General features: G+C 42.7%; 1 protein-coding gene across 4 annotated transcripts in view; it reads right to left on the minus strand.

Annotated features, from left to right (window-relative positions):
• EDIL3 (EGF like repeats and discoidin domains 3) overlaps window positions 1-21,453 on the minus strand; it is a 412,931-nt gene that overhangs the window by 40,731 nt on the left and 350,747 nt on the right. For all 4 annotated transcript variants that reach the window (XM_053295163.1, XM_053295162.1, XM_053295161.1 and 1 more), the window contains one exon: window positions 17,494-17,678. In XM_053295163.1, the coding sequence (XP_053151138.1) occupies window positions 17,494-17,678 (185 nt within the window). The remainder of the gene's footprint in view (window positions 1-17,493; window positions 17,679-21,453) is intronic.

The raw sequence follows: 21,453 nt of genomic DNA on the forward strand, positions 1-21,453 counted from the left end.
AGGCACACCTGGCATTAGGGCATTTTTAAAACAGGAATTACCAGGGCTGTAACTATAATTGAGCAAATGGGTTCAAAGAACCTGGGGCCCCTAGTCCCCAAGCCCCACTCTTCACAATTTTCTTCATTATCCCCCTTACTCCAAGGGGCTGCCGGGGAGAGAAGTGAACATAGGCCCCATTTTCCCTAGCAACGCCCCTACCTTCTTTAGGTTCCCTTTGTTTAGTTCCCTTTCTCAGAGATCTAGTATCATTTCTTTTATGCACTCTGCAGATCAGGGCCCTAAATAATTTACCCACATATCTTCTGGGGCTTGTAAATCCTGGTTCTGTCCAGCAGTCCCTCAGAACTCAGTGTGTATAATGGAGTTTGTTCTTATTATTGCCAGATGCCAGTCTGTTGCTGTGCCTTGCTGACTCCTTCTGCATGTGCACAGGAAATGCCAGTTGGAACCAAAGAACTTTGGGATTTGTAGTTCCTGGGAGCATGTCACATTGAAAAGCACACTTCTCTCTGTCTCTCAAACCAAACTCTTACAATTTCTTGTACAAAATCTCACTCCATCTCTCATATTATGCATGCATGCACATGCGCACAGACGCACGAAGTGCAGGTTGGCCCTCCGAGACTTCCAAGAGTCCCCTTGTTTGAAGCTGCCTTAGACTGTATTAGATCATAGGACCATCCAGACCATTCACCACCCCGGTCCCCCAAGTTTATGCCTTGTCCACACTGGCTGCATTTGCATGTAATGTGGAAATGTGAGTCCAATGGACCCGTGGTTCCACAGACCCCCATTCCTGCTTTCCTGTCCGCATCTGGAGAGCAGCCTCTCTGAAGTCAGGGAGACTGCATGGGGGCGGGGGAACTGACTGTGTGGGCTTCCTTCTTACTTGAAGGACAGCCCGCACAAGCCAATCATGCATGGAGAGAGGGAGGAGCTTCCTTCCTCCACTCAAGTCTGACAGAATGCATCCTCCAGTGCTGCATTCAGACATAATGGAGGTTGAATGGAATCCCGGTTAAGAGCAGTGAAACTCACTACAAACGGAGGGTTCTAACTGGAGTCTGATGAGTGAAATCATGGGTCACTGGACAAGTGGGACTGGAATTACATGCATTTGGACATAACAGTAGGGAAGCCTCTGCCCTATGCAACTCCAGTTCCTCATTATGTACAAATGCAGCCAAAAGTTTCTTATCTTACTTGGATGTCTGATTTACTTAGTATCAATTCTGCACAACACAGCAGCAGTGTTGGTATGGGCCTGATCGCTCAGTCATCTACAAAGAAAACTCTGGGAATTTCAGTTTATGTGGGATACACGTTTAAAGAAATACATTTATGGGAATTGCTTAACAAATGATTCCAGCATTACTGTTATAAAATATATCAAACTGATAGCTCTTAATAATGCTAGCTTGTTTTTAGAACCTATACATGTAGATATAAGGAAGGGTTATTTTTTTAAAGGGCAGGGGTGCCATCTTTCTGTTTTGTGACAGATGTTTTTGGCAATCAGAATTCTGACAGTAAAATGACAAGCAGCTGTTTTAAAGCTGCTCGGGGATTTCAAAAGAGGAGACCATCCGGAGGAATCAAAATTTGAGCAGAAAACAGGCTATGTTGTCTAAAGCAAAAATGATTTAGGTACCCTTTTCCTTCATTGTATTGGTACACAAACAACAGAACAGGATGTGTTTTATTTACAAGACAATCTGCTTTTTCAAACACCACAGAGAAATATTGCTCACATGTGAACGATGAAAACTATTTAGATATACTGAACTGGGGGGAAGGGCCATCTACTGGGAAAGAGAAGTTTAGAAGCCAAAAGGAAAAAAAGAATGCTGCTGTCTGGTGAATGCATTTATTCTGCTCCTGTGATAACAGGGCAAAATGAATGGAGTTGCCTCCTCCTCCCCTTTCCTGCCACCTATCCCTGCTTCACACACCATCAAGCTGCCTGTTACCAACTATCAGAATCTCTTTTCTTCTTCTTCCATTGGTCCATTGAAGTCAGTATTGTCTGCACAGACTGGCAGTGGCTTCTCCAAGGTTGCAGGCAGGAGTCTCTCTCAGCCCTATCTGAGATAGCACTGGTTACATCTAGAATGGAATATTGCCATGTGCTCTATGTGGCAGCTGCCTCTGGAGATGTTTTGAAAGCTTCAGCTGGTTCAGAATGCCCCTACAAGGATGCTTATGGGTGCTAATCACTACATAGGTATTACACCTATCCTGCAGCAGTTTCACTGGCTTCCAGTTTGCTTGCAGGCCAAATTCAAAGTTCTGTTCTTCGCCTTCAAATTTCTACATGGTTTGGGACTGTCAGACTGCATTCACCAATGTGCATCTGTTAGGGGTCTCAGATCTTCCTCTCAGGTCCTGCTTCTGATCCCGCCATTGATGCAATCATGCAGATTCAGATGGCAGGGATCAGGGACAGGGCCTTTTCAGGACTACATTGCCCCCTCCCCAATCTTTGGGATGCCCTCCCAGAGATATGTTGTCAGCTTACCTTAGTTCTGAAAAGTATTGGAAACCTTTTTATAAAAAGCTTTTAAAATTTGGTTTTAACTGGGTTTCTGGTTTTAACCAATTTTAGTCCTGTCTGCCATTTTATCCTGCTATATTGTTTTAATGCTTGTTTTGTTTTATTATTAGGTATTGTTTTTTCATTGTGTTTTTATTGTAAGCCACTCTGTGCAACAGTTTGCTGGAGGAGCAGGATAGGAATATTTTAAATAAATTAAATAAATATGTACTTTCATTTTATACTTTAACATGCTACAATATGGTGGTCTCATTTCCCTCCAATATAACATAACATATATTGCTTTTTGGCTTCTGAGGAAAGCTCTCTTTTCATTAAGATTAATTGGAAGGGGATGTGTCACTGTGCTTACCTCTTCCCAACAGTTGATTTTATTGGTAATACAAAGGGGAAAGGACAAAGTTTTATATATATAAATTAAAAGGTAAGAGCAGAATCTGTCTACATCTACTTTACCTAAGCAACACCAGGAACCATACTAGGGTAAAGCCACATGAACGCTGAAGACAAACACAATTCTTAAATCATCCAGGATTTCATATTACAGATGTGTTTGCTGGTCAGGTTCATAACAGAATGGTGGAATGAATAAATTCATGAGCCCCTGCACAGAAATTCAGAATCCATCTCCATGAAAAGTAGCTTACACTTTTCTTTTGCACTTCTTTATATTTAATTATACAGTAGTAATGCCAAGCTGAGTTGCTCAGGCAAGGAGGTAAAATCTCAGGAATATATGGATCACCATTTTAAATGTTTTTTTATTTTAAAAAAGCTATATATATATATATGGTTAATGTTAAATAATGTTTATGTAATCTTCTAGTCTGGGGAACTAGAAAAAAACATCTGCACCCTGCCTGCCCATCCCCCCACCCCAGGGACCACAATGAAGGAATGGATGCCTTTAAGAGATCTGTAGAAAGAAAGCTCATGGGCCACCTCACTTGCAGGAACTAGCTTATAACTTCCACTCCCTTCCAGGTTGGTCACAGGTCCAAAGGTGCTATAGGTGTCTGCCAAATTAGGACACCGCTTTTCCCCAGTTTAACTCCAGCAGATGGGCTGTAGGTTCTCTGACAGCAGGTATGCTGGCACTTGTGCCTGTGTCACTAAACTCATAGAACTAGTAGCTAACAAAGTTGTGGCTTGTTTAAACCCAGCTGTGTCTAGTCTGATTCAGTCATTATCCAAAATCTTTTATTTATTAAAAGATTTAATATACCACCCAATCCACCACACAGCAAGAACAGCATCCAAGATTTTTTTTTTAAACCACTTAAATTATAGGGCAAATGCCCAGTGGAAAAGAAATGTCTTCAATAAAGATTTAAAGGCTGAAAGGGAGGAGGCAGACCTAACCTGGGGGAAGAGAGTTCCAGAGCAGGGGTGCAGCAACAGAGATAAAAGTGTAAAAGTTGAAGAAGAATGGGGCCAGAATGAATCCTTGCTTGATGCCCAACTGAGTTGTGACAGCTCTTGTGAAGTCCCCTTGAAGGCTATACCTCACCTTAAGTGATGTGTCTTCATTCAAGGTGTGAAGAAGATATAGCAGGCGCTGGTCAATGGAGGAGGAGAATGCAAGAACAACATCCAAGATTATTTTTTTTTAAAAAAAACAACAACACTTAAATTATAGGGCAAATGCCCGGCGAAAAAGAAACAATCCAGAGCTAGATTTATAGACTTGATAGGTGGTGGCAAGGGCTTTTTTGGCGTTAATGCAGTCCTTGTCAAACCACTGCTTGGAGGCCCGCTGGCATTGTACATATGGTGCACAGTTCTTACGAGAGAGGAGCTGCTATAGTTCCTGGACTAGGGCATTGTAGGACTAGGGCATTGTAGGACTCCAAGGGTGCGCCAGCAGGGCTGTTAGTTAATAGGAATGATTGAATGTGCTGCAGGTGGTTAGAGGCAAGTAGCTCACTTAGCTCTTGATCCAGCTGTGGGGTCCATTTAGCATGGCAACATGCTCCTCCCATCAAGGATATGGGGAAATTATAATGATTCTCTGTGTGGGACTGGTGAATGAAGGGCTTTAAAAGGAGTCAAATCAGGAGATGACTACTGTCAATTTGCAGGTTAACCTCAAATCTCACCAACAGAGTGATCAGGTTCCCTGAGGTGATAAAGTAGTCAATCAGGCTCATTCTGGAGCCGGCCAGATAGGTGAACTCAGTGGGATGGTCATTTTCAAGTGAGCCATTCAAAATGAAGAGGTTAAGTCTGGTGGTCATTAGGCAGAGCCCACATAATTTGATCTCTGGTCTTTTGAAAGGCAGATAAGAGGGAGCCTATCTGTCTCAAGGTTGGGTGGATAGGCCCTCTGTTGAGTGTATAGGGTATGGTCATCAGGACCCAGCCTAACATTGAAATCACCACCCATCACCATATATGCATTAGGAATAGAAAGGAGGAGGTCTGCTGCATAGTTTTTCAATTCAGCCCACATTGTTCTGACCTGTAGCTTCCTCTGTTGTAGAGGGAGATAAATGTTAATTATCAACAGTGTGCAGTGGCTGAATTGAATCAAAACTGCCATAGCATATTGCTTGAGTGGTGGAAGCAGTTTCGAGGATGTGCGAAGGGAGGTAGCAACAAGCACATCCAGGCTGCCTTTGCATCTGCCATGGCCTGCCCCCAGGTATGGCTCCAACTGTATATGAGTGAAATCCATTGAATCATAACTCCCCAGTTGTACAGGATTTCTGAATCAGAATAATATTGTGGCAGGAGAGATAGTTTCTGAAGGTGGGGTCTATGACAGAGGAAAAGGCAGGATCCCTTCACACAACCTCTACTTCACAGCTCTACACAATGACACCCAGTAGACCAGCATAAGGTTGACCTCTTATCGTGGAATGTCGCCAGGACGTGGCAACATTCCACAATAGAGGACAACCTTACGCTGGTCTACTGGGTGTCATTGTGTAGAGCTGTGAAGTAGAGGTTGTGTGAAGGAATTGTGTGATGTCGACAGATCCACAAAGGATTGGTGGAGCAGGCATACATCCTGAAGGGAGGTTGCAGGTGCGGCGTTTACAAGTTCCTGGGCACCCACCTCTACAGATGTCGATCCTCCATGGCAGATCTCTGCGGGATGGGTTGGAGGTTCCTGTGACTCAGTTAAGGTGGCTGGAGAGATTAGTGGAGTAAAGGTGTTAGAGTGGGGGTAGCTGGTGAGGAAAGTTCCTGGACCCATGCCTTGCATGTCGGTGACCTCTGGGTTTACAGAGAGGACCTGGATTGATGGGGGCAATGTGGGAATCCCTAATTGTGCCGACTGGCCTACTTCCAGACATGTGTGCACCTGTTCTGAGGCAATGACTGCCCCGAAGGAATCTCTTCCTCCGTAGGATCATGGCTCCAGTTGGGGGAGGGCAAACTGAGCTGGGGGAGCAATAGACTCTCTGGGACATCCACAGTTGATTGTGGCTCATTGGGTTGTACAGATGGTGCAGGAAGGGCATGGGGACCCTCCCCTGAGGTGGCTTCTACTTTGCTTCCACACAACCAAAAATTGGTGAGCACACACAGTTCCCATACCTGGGTAGGACACTGTTTTTGATTGTGTGAATGACCTCACAGAGGCTGTCCACACCATCAGCCCTACCCAGGTTTGGGCAGCCTTACCTGGCTAGGGCTGCTCTTGTGAAGCACTGAGATTGTGTCCAATCCCTGCTCTACCTTGCCAGGGAGCCCGGGAATGTCCTCCAAGCTTTTACCTGGGTAAAAGGTAGAAGAGCACACCATTCTACCCAGGTATCTGATTGTGTGTGTATGTGGGCTGCAGGTAGCATATTAGAGTGGATTCATGGTGTCTCATTGAAAATCTCATTTGCTATCATAGAATCCACACTCAATACCTCAGAAACAAGAGAACCCTGTACCCCATGGGTTAGAAACCCATGGGGGTGGTTGGCACCCTATATGCACTACACCACCACTCGCTCTGGGCCACCCCAGCACCCCCCATGTGCACTTATGGGGCTGCTGAAAGCGCCATTATAACTTATTATGAGGAAAAACCTTAAAGACGCGTAAACTTCAACAATTAACCAAAAATCAGCCCTCTGCCCAAATCCTTTGAAAAGATTCAGGTAGCTTCCCTGCCCCTACCTGGCACTACCACCAACCCCACACTGCTCTAGGCCACCCCCTTCCACCCGACGTGAAGCGATACACCCTTCATTATACCTAATGGGGGAAAACCTTAAAGACGCATAAACTTCAAAAATCACTTAAAAATCATCCCTCTGCCCAAATCCTTTCAAATAATTCTGATAGCTTCCTTGCCCCTACCTGGCACTACCACCAACCCCACACTGCTCTAGGCCACCCCTTTCCCCCCGATGTGAAGCTATACATTTGCTGCAATCCTAATTATTCTCTATGAGGAATTCAAAAATACTTTAACAATTCACCAATAATCAGAGGAGTGTCCAATTGCATTGGGTTTTTTTGGGTGGTAGGCACCCCTGTCTGTCTACCACCCACCCCACTTTTGTGCCCCTAGGTGCTCCACAATAGGGGATATGGACTGGTTCGGGTCCCATTATACTCTATGTGAAAAATAATTAAAAATATTTCAAATATTCATAAAAAACCATAGGGGTGTCTGATTGCTTCAGGGTTTGCATGGTTGTTGGCACCCATGGGTGCTCCACAATAAGGAATAATGGCCTGGTTCTAGTCCCATTATATCCTAGGAGGAAAAAATAATAATAATTTTCAAAAATTCAATAAATATCGTACGAGTGTCCGATTGCTTTGGGGTTTGGGTGACAGGTATCCCTGGGTGCCAGCTACCATCCTACCATTTTTCAGGTGTCCAAACCGATCCAAACCAGTCCGAACCGGTCTGAAACGAACCACCCCCGGTTCAGTTTGGATCCAAACCGAACCGGGGGTGGTTCAGTTCGGATCCGAACTGGTTCGCACATCCCTAGAAGGAATAGAGCTGATCTCTTGGTTATAAGTTTTGTATTGACTATAAAGTAATCTCTATAAGATAAATATAGAGGATGGCTATAAGATAAATGACCATAAGATATGAATGGCTATAAGATAAATGAAGTAGATACTTCAGTTATTACTGGCAAAAGAAAGGCAGACCATTGATATCTGCAGATATATAAATGCAATCAGAAGGGACTGGCATGTACTACAGAAGCAGTGAGATCTGGGAAATATTGCAATATATACAGTAATGTACACATGTTGCACTGTGCATCTTCAAAATATAGTTTAATGGAGGAGACCTCAAGGTTGCCATTTATGTGCAAAACTTCCTTCATCTCTGTCTGACCTCAATATATTATGTTTCCCTAATATGGTCACCAGGTGCAATTTGGAGTTTCACCATAATGTAAAAAAGGATTCATTCGTCTAGAGGTTTACATTCAAACTTGAGATCAAGATTACAGGTGACAGTAAATGTGGTGACCTTTAAATGGAGTATCTTTTTAAAGAAGAGATACCTAGCAAATGTTCAGCTTGAGATACTCCTTCCTATTTCTTTCCATGAGGAGTTCATATGTTTTGTTTACAAGGTAAAGTTAAATGTTGCTACTGGACAATTCCCTTTCATTTTTTAAAGGTTCGTGTGGGAATGTTGTACAATTATGTTGAAACCAATGGCACTTTCACAGTAGCAGTGTCTGCTAGACTGAGCTTAAAAGAGAGATGAGAGAGAGAGACCAGAGAGCTTCACACCTAAAGATTTGTGTTTTGCTGGCCATTTTATTCATTGCTGTCAAATTGTAGCACTCCTTCCCTCCCTCAATGGCAAACTGCTTTTGAATCTCATGCAATTTTCAAAAGCAAAATGCAGAGCAGGCTGGGGAGCGCTATTACAACAAAAATAGTCATGGATGTTCTTGAGAATTCCTAAAAGCATCTAAAGGAGCTCATGGATTATGACCAACATAAAGGTCACTGATTTTTTTAACCTTTCAACAAATATGTAGAATCAGAGTCAATTAGCAGCTAAAAACAGATGTAAACACACTTTTGTTTTGGGATTAATATAAATAATGTGTGCTCATATGAGGAATTCTTGCAATTGAATCATTTTTGTTCAAGATCTCAAAGCGGGCGGGGGGGCAGGCAGATCATCTTCGTGACTCAGTCAATGTTGAGTCCCAATTCCAGACTGATGGCCAGCATAGTATTAAGTTAAGCCGCATCAACAAAGACCACCCTGCATTAGCAAACCAACAGCAGGCAGCAGGGTGAAGTCAATGGCAGCCTCACTCTGTGGGGCACAGTGCTCCTGCAGATGGATGCAGTTGTATAATCCTCAAATAACAAGCACAGGTCGCCCAAATTGGTTCTTGCTGTAACTCTGCTGGTGCAAGCACTATTTTTGCTTCCAACGCTAAGAATATGATTTGGCTGATAAAGTTCAGAATTTATTTTAGGTCTAGCTAAGATTGCAAGTAAACATTAAAATGCTTTTTCATTAAATCCCAGCCTGACCAACTGGACATCTTAATTATTTTCAAATGCCACGTATTGTGCAATGGATTTTCCTTTTATACCCGGTAGTATACCATCTCATCTTTACATCTGTTTATCATGTTGTTCTTATTAAAGGAAAACAGAACCTGAAAAAAGCAGAAAAAGGCTACCTCCTGCTGGTGTTTATTTCATGGCCTTCTGGAGACAATTCTTGCAAAACAAAGTTTTGGAAGACTTCCTACCCTGTCTTTCTAATAATCTCATTTTCGGTGGCTAGCTGGAAGAAAAAGAACCCAATGACTTTTCAGAGGTTCATCTTACAGCTTAAATGCAGCATTAAAAATTCTACAAATAAACTGCACTTTTATTTTGCTTTATTGAAATTGAATGCCTGAATTCTATTGTCATTATAAACATTTCCATAAAATGAATGCCAAATGAAAGCTTTAGAAAGTTAAAAGCAATTTTCAAAAGGGCAATGCTGCAGTGTACACTTTAACAACACTATTAATATGAATAATGGATTCTGCCTGAAATCATATGCAGTGGGTGAGGCGGTGACCTACGAAATCTGTGTCAAGTGCATTGCTCAGGTAATGCCCTTGGATGCTGCAGAGTCTGTTTTTATCACTTATCAGCGCAATTAATGGGAATTAATACTATATAAAGGAGGTCAAAGCTTAATGTTTTTCAAGCATGACCAGCAGGGATAGAGACAAAGTCAGTGGGTAGGCTGTATGCCAGAGGACATGGAGTTAATAAAAAACAGTCTGTTTCAATTGGCACTTCATTTTTTGTTTGTTTGTACTTTTGCTTCTACAGATTAAATCCTCTACTTTGGCTGTGTGCTCTTGCCCTTACCCTTCGTAACACACTCAGCAGGTGACTCAAATCAGGAAATAAAAGAATAAATCATGACCATTAAGAAAGAAAGAGAGAATAAATAGATTTTAAAATGTGTCATTGTGGACTATAGAGGTGTTTGTGAGTCTATTGAATATATGAACCTGCCATATTATTATTATTGTTGCTGTTGTTGTTGTTCATGCATTTATTTATTTATTTAAAATATTTATACCCCACCCCTCCAGTGCAATACTGCTTGGGGCGGCTTACAACAATAACATGGACACAGATACAAGTAATAAGATTATTATTATTTTTTTTAAAAAAAAGTCAGATTAAAAACAATTATTAGGTTCAAATTAAAACTGAAAATTATAAAAAGCTTAAGAAGATGTACTGAGTATTCTTGTATCAAGAAACCTTTGGTTTAAATTAAGGTTCGTACAAATTCATTAATACACTCCCCAAAACCACTGAAATTGTAAGTTTATTAGTTTCACCCCTGCTAACTGAGCAAAGAGGCACATTTTAAAGTGGTGGATATCTTACATTAAGCAGGAGGAGAACAATTGTCTCTATCCAATCCCACCACAGCATCCTTCCAGTGGCTGTTGCTGGTGTCTGCCTTATGTTTTCTTTTTAGATTGTGGGCACTTACGAGATACGGATCTATCTATCTATCTATCTATCCATCCATCCATCCATCTTTGAGAACTTTTGTTGAAAAATGTAGTAGTAGTAGTTTTACCAGTCAAGGGGAAATGCCTTTAAAGTAACTGATGCATAAAACTATTCACATTTGTGGTCCACTTTCTGCATATTCCCTGCAAATTATTCCATTCCATCTTATTTTAGTAAGAAAGTCCACCAATGATGGTGCTACCAAATTGTTTGTTTTTCCACTCTGGGTGGAAGGCTCTCAGCAATGCTCTCATATAAACCCCAGAAATGAATGCAACAAATGGGGATATTGTGAGGCCACGGCTTCCTGAATTATTTATTATATATTATTGTTAGGACTGGGGAGAGGCATTTTTCTGTGGTGACACCCAATATCTTGTCAGAAAATTTGTTTCAGGCACCAAGTAAAGAGCTTATTTACCCATTAAAAATAAATAAATCTAATGTCTTTCATTGAGCTAAGAACTTTACCTTCAGTTTCGCTTGCTGCTTTAGTGTTTGTTTTAACATTTTTTTTAAAAAAAATCATGTTGGATTATCGGATGCCTTGAAAATTAACTAAATTGTTTGTGAATAACTTTGGGTGCAAATTTTCAGCTCATGCATGTATTTTACTTTTGTACATTGCTCCTACAAAGACATAGGGATAGTTCAGATGTCACATGAAACTTTGGCTAAGGTCAGGCTCTGCACGATGTCTCTGAGCCTCAGGCACACGTACTCTCCCTCCCTTCTCCATTAAAATATTCACTTTCTATCCAGGTTAAATAAACCAAGATAGGTTGAGATATCTGAACCAACCAATCTTAGTTTAACCTAGCCTACTTACTTAAAATATTATTATTATTATTATTATTATTATTATTATTATTATTATTATTATTATTTTTAAATTTATATCCCGCTCTTCTTCCAAGGAGCCCAGAGCGGTGTACTACATACTTGAGTTTCTCTTTCACAACAACTCTGTGAAGTAGGTTAGGCTGAGAGAGAAGTGACTGGCCCAGAGTCACCCAGCTAGTTTCATGGCTGAATGGGGATCTAGTCTCCCTGGTCCTAGTCCAGCACTCTAACCACTACACCACACTGGCTCTCTATGGCAAGATGTCAAGATGTCTAACTTATTTCAAACCTTGGCTTCAGAGCTCAGCATATTTTAAGTAAATAAACTAGACTCCACCAAGATTGGTAATTTTGGACATCACAGTCAATTTTGGTTTATTTTAACCAATATGAGAAGTGGACATTTGCATAGAGATAGGGCAGTGCACGTGACCAAAGCTCAGAGATGATGTGCAATGCTGAGGTTAACTGAGGTTCTACATGTCATCTGAACAAGTCCATTATCTTCGATTCCATAAAATCTATTTTGTGATAATTTTTCAGTCAGTATGCAAAAAGGAGTCTAGAGGAAATTTTTCAAAGGGAATAATAATAACAAGATTACAGATGTAAAATTATCTATACTAGGATTTCCAGCCCCTAAATACACATACTGCCCCTCCTTCTGGTCCCAGCATCAATACTGCACCCCTGACTGCCATTGCCAAGGCAACACCTATTCCACTGATGGTGGGATGCGGAATAATTCCACAAGTCACACTGTAACACAGCAGTGGCTGTGCATGGAGAGTTGCCAGAATACAGGTGAGGGTGATCCAGGGAGGCCTCATGAGAGCAAGGCTGGAAGGAGCTCTCACAGGGTGGTGGGAAGTGATTGTAGGATGGGAGGAGAGGCGGTCAAGAAAGGCAAATGTGGAGAGTTGATGGCAGGAGATGGCTGAAGGAATCACAAGCCTCTGGAGGAGGCTGGATGGAGATAAATCTTTACAATGTAAATATTTATTTTCTGCTGAACTTTACCTAAAGTTAAAGCCTTTGGACACATTAATGCTAAAACCATCATACTGAAAATGCAGGGCACAAGTACAATTTAACTGAATACACTGAAGAGGCCATACAAAATGTTCTGGTGGCTCCTGCTCTTTTCAAAAGGGCAGTCCACACACTATGGGGCAGTCATGTTTGCTCCATATACACCAGTATTGTTTGTAGACTAGGGCTACTAAACTTCACCCCTCCTGCAGATGTTGATTAAGTGCCGTCAAGTCGGTGTCGACTCTTAGCGACCACCTAGATAGGCTCAGTGGTACATTCATTGTTGTCGTAATCGAATCTATTGACCTGGCTGCTGGTCATCCTCTTCTTCTTCTCTTTCCTTCAACTTTCCCCAGCATTATGGACTTCTCAAGGGAGCTGTGTTTTGGTATAATGTGTCCAAAGTATGATCATTCGAACCTTGTCATTTGTGCCTCGAGTGAAAATTCTGGATTGATTTGTTCTATGATCCATTTGTTTGTTTTCCTGGCTGTCCATAATTCCTGGCGGGCCTAAGTTGAGCAGGCCTGCTGTAGAACCACATGTCTGTTATAGCAAACTCCTGCATCTTCCAATATTAAAAGTTCTGTTTCCAAAGAATTCTGCGAATTCATATCACTATATGTTATGTATTGTAAATTGGGATAATTTCTTCCCAGAAGCTATAACTTGCCTTAGAGGATTTTTATATAGTTTGATGAGGGGGTGGGAGGAAGGCATAACTCTTCCAGGGCTGACAGAAAATCTGCCAGCAGCCACCTGGATGCAGAATGAATCAATTTGTATATTCAATCAGGTACAATGAGAAAAAAGCATTTGAAACACAACAGAAATTGTTGTAGAAAATAATAAGGGCTGTCATTGCCTCTCCTCCTCACTTCCCTAGTCCCCTGCCCATCTGTATATAACCACAGATCCATTGTCACTGCTGCGGTGGAATAAAGCACCACAAAGTAAATAACCCTGTATTTTCTCTGAAGGAATCTTGTTTCTTGGGGTAAAAAGAGTCACAAATGCAGCATGCCTTCGTGCAACTCGTGCTGTAAAGGATGTCAGTTTCTCTCCAGTTTGGCACCAGATTTCATACATAAGAATTATTTTCTAAAGGATCCCTGTGAGTGTTTTGGAAGCAAGAAAGGTTAAGTCATGATGCAGCCCTTGCCTCCTTCATATTTCAGTGGGAGTAGATGTTGCTCCGAACCCTGAGAAAGCATCTTGGGTTCAATATAAGTCAATTCCAAAGCCCTCAAAAGGCTTACAAGGGAAATTCATCACAAAGCATCAGCTTAAGGTTCAAGTAGAGTCCCTATTTATTTATGTATACTGTCCCAAACTTATGTCTCTGGGTAAAGTAAGACAAAATTTAAGACAAATTAAGACAAAAATTCAAACATTAAAACAAAACCCACCGAAGTTAAAAAGCTTGGGTGAACACATGTTTAAAGGCTTTTATAAAGGTGCCAGAGATGAGAGGCTCATATTTCAGCAGGGGGCTCCTTCCAAAATCTTGGGGTGGCAAGAGAGAAGGCCTGTCCCTGAGTAGCCATCGGATGAGCTGGTGGCAGCCGCAGATGGACCTTTCTGGATGATCTCAATGGGTGATGGGACTCATAGTGAAGAAGATGTTCGCTTAAATACCCAGGGCCTAAGCTGTTTAGGGCTTTATAGATTACAACCAACACCTTGTATTTTGCCAAGAAATGTATTGGTAGCCAGGATAGTTCTTTTAATATAGGAGTAATATGGTCTCTTGAAGATGACCTAGGGACCAACCTGGCTGCCACATTTTGCACCAATTTCAGTTTTTGGACTATGTGCAAAGGTAGCCCCGCACAAAGCACATTGCAGTAGTCAAGTATAGAGCTTACCAGCACATGTACCACTGATTTGAGGTTGTTTATTTCAAGGAACGAATGCAGCTGGTGTATCGGCCAGAGCTGATAGAAAATACCTCTGGCCACTGCCTCAACCTGAGACACCAGAGGGAGGTTGGAATCCAGAAGCACTCCCAGACTGTGTACCTGTTCTTTCTGGGGGAATGTCAACCCAGGGGCTAAGAACTTGGGATGGCAAAGGCAGGGTGGGTGTGTTTAGCCATCTCCACCAACTCGGATGACAACTAGATCTCCTACATGATGCATCAATGTAGCTGGAGACACCTCGTGTGCAGAAGCCAGCTAGTTAGTTGGATCTGAAGAGGGTGGCTCTCCTGCCAGCTTCCCGGCCTCTGCAGTCTCCAAAGAGCTGTCATAAACAACAGAGCCAGAACACTTCTAAAGCAGAGTTGCTCAAAGCCCAGAGAGCCCCTGATGATGTCAGCAGTGGCTTGATGTCCCTAGCTTCTGCACAGTCCTAGTGCCTAACTGCTTCCCTTCTTGGCTTGCACATGCAGCTGAGCAGGCAGCATTTTTTACACACAGGTCTTCATTTTTCTTCCATAATGGTTTGGGCATCACAGTATGATAATGTGCTTGAATGTAGGAATCTTTAATTATGGAAACAAGGTAGGGTTCCCTCCCCCTTCCCTTTCCATGTGTAAGTTCAGAGAGATGATAGTATTCACACTGCTGAACTACTTAGCAACTGCAGGTTTGTTTGTTTTTTAAGCAAATAACTCATAATTTATATGCGAAAAGATTGCAGGAGGCTAGTACCATGCTTCTGGTGCAGTTAAGACTTCATGCTGTGAAATCCATTTCCCCTTGACAACAGATTCAAAACACTGCAATATACAACATTTCTAATATGTAATTTGTGCCTGGTCAAAGTGTCTTCTGTTTTGTGATTTGTTGGTCTTTTACATATTAGCCTACCTGATAACTTCCGTAAATCACCCCAACACTGACTGAAAACAAGCAATGTGAATGGCTTCTTAATAAGTTCACAGTGCTGAATCAATCTTACTAGAGCTAAACATGAAAAAGAAAGAGAAATCTGGAATTGTTTCAAGTAGCCTATCACAATTCCTGCGAGAGAGAGAGAGAGAGAGAGAGAGGGAGAGAGAGAGAGAGAGAGAGAGAGAGAGAGAGAGAGAGAGAGAGAGAGAGAGAGAGCCCACCAATCACTTATCAAAACCTTCCACTTGGGATCTGGTATTGCCTATTATCCATTCACTTTCAAGTTGTTCTAACATCCAAAGCCAACTTAGGTGTAAATAACAAGATTTAAAGTGACTTATTTCTTATGAGTACCTCAGGCTGGGTTGCACACAAAGGAGTTGCTTTGGTAAACCTGTTTCAGCATCTTTTCATTTAATTTCTGTGAATCAAATCTGAAGCATAGACTCATCTTCAAATGCAAATGCAAAAAATATAGACCACATCCATCTGGCAAATGTTCACATTATATTTTCTTATCTAAATGGCATCCAGTGATTTCAAACAAAGGAAGAGGAATGAGGAAGATTTCCTATACTCATCTTGAGATATCAGATTCAGGATATTCCAGTGAACAAACCATATTTCTGACTTAATCCTGTCATTCTTCATCACATCATCTTAGTACAAAACTCATCCACCCTGTAAAACCACATTTCCCAGTTTCCCTGGTGCCTGAGATGATGACATTACCATATTCAGCAAGCCAGGAAAGGAAACACACGGACACAGAGTGTAGTCCAAGCCCAAGAAGAATTTAGTAAAATGAAACTTGGTTCATGATGGAAGCAAGTATTATGAGTTCAACAAATGTGTACTATTGACCAGGACTTTATGAACTTCAGCAACATCATTATTGAGAACTGCAATCCCATAAGCCAGTGGTTCTCAATAGGGGTGCACAAACAGGTAGAAATCTGAACCAGTGTGATATCGAACTGGTTCGGTTCAAAGGTTCGGGATTGAGCCAAACCACCCCTGGTTCATCTCAACCCTGGACCAAACAACCACCACCCCTTTGGGGGTTCGTCAAGCCTTTTTAAAACATTTTTTAAAAACTTACCCCCGGGGGGGTGGGGTCATGGAGGGTCATTTAACCCCTCACCCCACTGGCCTTCCTTTTTTGGAAAAATCACCTGGTTCAGGCATCTTCAGCCCTTTCTGGGCCTGCTCCCAGAGGCCTCTACACCTGCGCAGTGGGACCCTGCATGGTCGGGTCATGACACAGGCCATGCAGGGTCCCACTGCACAGGTGCAGCGGCCTCCAAAATGGCCACTGTGCTGGGGAATAGCTCAGAAAGGGCTGAAGATGCCAGAACCGGGTGATTTTTACAAAAAGGAAGGCCAGCGGGGGGAGGGGGAATCTCTGCGGACCCCCGCTGGCCACTTTGGAGAAGCCCCCCAGAGGGGATAAGTTAAAAAAGGGATTTTTAAAAAATGTTTGATAAGCCCCCACCCCCGAAGCGGAGGGCTTATTGACCTTTTTTAAAAAAAATTAAAACAAATCCTTTTTAAAAAACTGACCCCCTCTGGGGGGCTTCTCCAAAGTGGCCACTTCTCCAAAGTGGCTGAACTGGAGGGGGGGGTTGATGGGGGGGAACCAAAGTGGCCAGGTCCAGTCTGGGTCCAGTGCAAACTTGAACCAAACAGGCCAGATGATTTTGTGCACTCCTCTAGTTCACAACTGGGGGCCTCCAGATGTTGCTCAACTATAACTCCCTTCAGTGCCAGCCACAATAAATTGTAGCTGGTGGTGATGGGAGTTGTAGTTCAGCAACATCTGGAAGCTCCCAGGTAGGAAACATGGTTATAAACTGCTGAACTGGCAAATAAATATGTAGGATCAAGTGTAATAAATGTTGTGATAGCACTATCACAACTTGTTTCATTATGCAAGTGTTGCTGATGTCTCATTCTAGTTTAGCAGCATGAGTGGGCACCACTAGAAGCACTAGGATACAACAACAGCAAAGCATGAGAGTGGACAGGCCAAATGAAGGCACTTCTAAAATCCATCTTGACATATCAAATCATCATTGTGATGTGTAAGAAGATCAGTCTGCCTGTACTCTCATCCCTTCTTTCTAACCTACTTATTCATACATCATATGATGTGTGTGTTTCATCTTAGAACATCAGTTACTATTCTGTAGTCTTTAAAAATTGAATCCAATAATAATTACAAATGATCACCTGCAGCCACTGTGATTGGTCACTATGTCCTGATGTCCAGGCATTCACTTTTCCTTGCTTGTCCAGTCGAGCTTTTCTAGGTTCCCATGTAAACATGTCCATGTTGAGTGTTCTGAAGATGCTAGAAGCAGTAATCTGATAATCCTGTATGTGTCCTGACTTCATTCCCAGAGGTTCAGAACATCCTATAGAAGTGAAAGAAGATATTTGAGTTTATTTTAGTTATCTATGAATCCAGAGATGGCCTGCATGTGTATAGTTTACTCAGTGTGCCCACTGAGGGCAGTGAGACTTGAGTAATTGTTTACTAGATGGCATTCATTTAACTTTTGGTGAAAGAAATGGAAATAAATGCAAACACATTACTTGACTCATTTTAGTCTAATTTTATCTTGAAACTGAAGATACAGTAAATGCGAATTTGTATATGTTACTTGCTCAGATCAAACAATTAGTTCCAAAATCATTTACTGACTATGCATTATGAAGGGAGTTTGCTGTTCTTGTGATGAGTTCACATCCTGTCCTGACCATGAGTGGGAGCTCATGGGGCAAGAGAAGATCATGATGGTCACATTTGTGTGAACAAATAAACATATATCTAAGGCTGTGCAAAACCCGTAGCTGACATAGATGGGTCTAACTTGTGAAGGCTTCAAATTGGCCCAATTCACACATAACAGGAATCCAGAGTTGAAGGGGCCTGAGGTTGAATTTCTTGTATGTCCGAATGTGTGCAACCACAGTTTGGACACAAAAGCGACCGGAGGTTTCCCCTCCCCAAACTCCAATTTGAACCTTAGGTTTGTAGTGAGTTCCGCTGCTCCCACCGGAGGTTTCATTTGGGGGTGATTATGTCCAAATGCTACAGCAAGCTCTAACTGGAGTTGGGGGAGGAAGCTCCTCTATTGCACCAGCTGTGATTGGCTTGCTGACTGTCCAATCCAGAAGGAAGCCCACACAACCAGTTCCCCTGCCCATGCAGCCAGTTCCCCCTCGTCTCGGCAGTCTCCCGGACTGCAATTCAGGTCCTGCTGGTTACATCCAAATGTGGACAGGTAACCGTGCAGGGCAGGGTGGGGGGTGGGGGTGGAACCACAGGTCCATTGGATCCTTGGTTCCATGTTACGTGCTAATGTGGCGATTGTTTCCATATGTGCTTTTCCTTCAAAGTCATGTTGCATCATGAGTTTTGTAGTCTACATTAATAAACACATTTATTTTTGGCATTTTGGGATGTCTTTGTTGTTATTCAGTTATGCAGCCAAAGCAATTAGGAATCCTAAACACTGCAATCCAACAATGCATGACAAAATACCATTTAAATTCATAATTGAACAATAACAACACTTCAAAACATTATTAAAAACTATGAAAACAGCAATGTGTGTATATTTAACTTTCTGCTTCAGGCAGAATTTGGTGGCAATCCAAAGCATATCCCTGGATAGCAGAATTAATTTCGGTTTATATAAATAGCACAGAACCTATCTGTACTTAGTAAAGGCAAAATATCATTGTCATCCTGAAGAGATAACCATGCAGCAGTTCCATAATATTTACTTTGTTCATTAGTTATTTTAATCAGTTAAAGTCATTAGTATTGGCCAGTGAAACATGTATCTGGTTTGCAGCCATAACTGCAATACCAAAACCATGAAAATAAAGTCAGATTTATTTATCTTCTGAATCACTTTTCTTGAGATATATTTTTGTCACACTCTGAGGCTATTCACATGAGCAGACCAACCCAGACTAGGGCAGCCCGGCTTGGGTTGGGCTGCTTACGTGGAGCAGTAGGATTGCTCCCGATCCTGGCACTTCCGCCCCAGCTAGCCCAATTTAAAACCCAGCATTTAGAACTTGTGGTTTGTTTAACCTTGGCAAGAGATTGTATGTATGATCACCACTGGGTTAAAAGGCTTCCCCCCAGCCTGCCGACATTTCCGGCAGCTAGCCAGGGGGATGAGAGCACCCATCAAACTAATGCCTCATGACACTCTGGGATGCAGGAGGGAGAAGTCCTCCCACTCCCAGTTCCTGCTGTTACCATGCCACTGCTTAAGTGGGTCTGTGGCACGGTGCGACAGAAAGGAGGGTGGCCACTGCTTGTCTCTAGCAGCGGCCAGCTGAGGTCGTGTGCATGACCTCTCTTTCACCATAGTATTTGAGCATTAAGGAAAAGCTATCCTCCAAGGTATTTGTACCACTGCTTTCTTTTCAGAGTCTTGAGTCTCTTTTGCTCTCAAAGCATCTGCAATTTGTATTTTGTCACAAATAGTATTTATCAGCAGCAGTGTGAGGTTTACAGATATTGTGACAAACGGGAGGGGTCATCATGAGGTCATCCGTTGAAGCAATCTTGCTGATTCACTATCACGGCTTTCTGTGATAAGCAAGGGCTCTCTGAAGGTTTTTCCATCCAAGTATTAATGTGACCTTGCTGCACTTATTTTGGAGTCCTCTGGTGGAATGGCAGTCTGCATAGTGTGGTCGTCAGCATAAAGACTATTCTTCTTGATGCCTTTACGAAACAACCACATGGAAGAAAAGTCTTCATTTCTTCAGTGCAGTATTCATCTTCTTATTCTTCATTTGACTTTAAGAGCCTTGTGGTATCGTTATAAAGCATTACAAGCCAGCAACAACCACAAAATGTGCTTCAGATGGGGTGCTTTGTCCTGTTTCTTTACACATGGTCACATTCTATTGCAAGTCACATTGTTGCTTTACCAGCTACGACCATTGCCTTGTAGAGTGGCAATTCAACAACTGGAGGAACAATAGTAAATGCAAGAAATATATCTTACATCCGCTATTGAATTGAGAGATATTCTTGTTAAGTACGACATTCATTTACTCTCCACTTCTGACTTTGCAAGACTAGAGCAGGACTATGAGAAAAACAAACCACACATACTCCCAGAGATACAACCAAATCCACAAAGGGGACCATTAGCATCTGTGTTTGGCTTGGATGTACAGGAGATATTGGCATTGTGTGTACCCAAGAAGTGTGTGCCCAAGGACAGCTAGCAAGAAACCAAGCAAAAGATCTGATGATTGCAGGAGACTGATCTGTAGAATGCAGTTAGCCAGCTCCCAGACCTGTTATGATTGCCTTTTGGTCAGCGACAGTGAGGCTATTCTCACGATGGGGGAGAAACGGGGTAAAGAAGCCCAGCCCAGTTTTCCCCCATCGTGAGAACCAGCGGGCTCACTGGCGAGCACAGTGGTTCTCTGGCAGCTAGCCTGGCAAAGTAGCCCTCCCCTTAGCCCAGGTTAGCGGAGTGAGTGCTCTGCTAACCCGGTTTTTCTGATTGTGTGCCGCCATAGCGTGCCTCCACGCCATGGTGGCACACGAGGAGACTTGGTGGTCTCTCCAGGATACCCCGCACACTCACATGGGGCATCCTGGAACTTCTGGGGGCTGCATGACCCCTGATTCCCGCAGCCCCCACCAGCTCAGTGACAGAGCCAGTAATCATGTGGGTGGTCAATCTCGTCACGCAGGGCTGCCATTTGATCGTCTGCGGGGAGAGCAGGCTAAGAGCGGGTGGCAAAAAAGGTGTACCAGTGGGGGGAAAGCAGTGGGAGGGGTAAGTACAGCCTCCTCCTGCCCTTAAAGGAACCCCCACCCCAGTGCTGGACCACAGCTCCGCAGATCCATGCACATCCATATTTGTGAGCCACCTTCCAACTCTGTCTGAACGAGGGAACTGCAGTGAGAATAAAAAGAGCAGGCACACCAGTCAAGGAAAACACTTTATAATAATAGGCCAGAGGAGTCAGATGATACTTCTTAGCCCAAATATAAGCTTCAATGACAGGGTTGCTTGCTGGTCTGAACAAGCATGATATCTGCTCTTGCAGTCTGCATACTGGTTTCACAGGAGTTGGAGACAACAGTCATTTTTGCAGCAGTCCCTGTTTTTCTGGTAGACATCCAAAGAATTGAGG

The sequence above is a fragment of the Hemicordylus capensis genome, chromosome 2 (genome assembly GCF_027244095.1).
Source record: "Hemicordylus capensis ecotype Gifberg chromosome 2, rHemCap1.1.pri, whole genome shotgun sequence".
Taxonomy (NCBI): Eukaryota; Metazoa; Chordata; class Lepidosauria; order Squamata; family Cordylidae; genus Hemicordylus; species Hemicordylus capensis.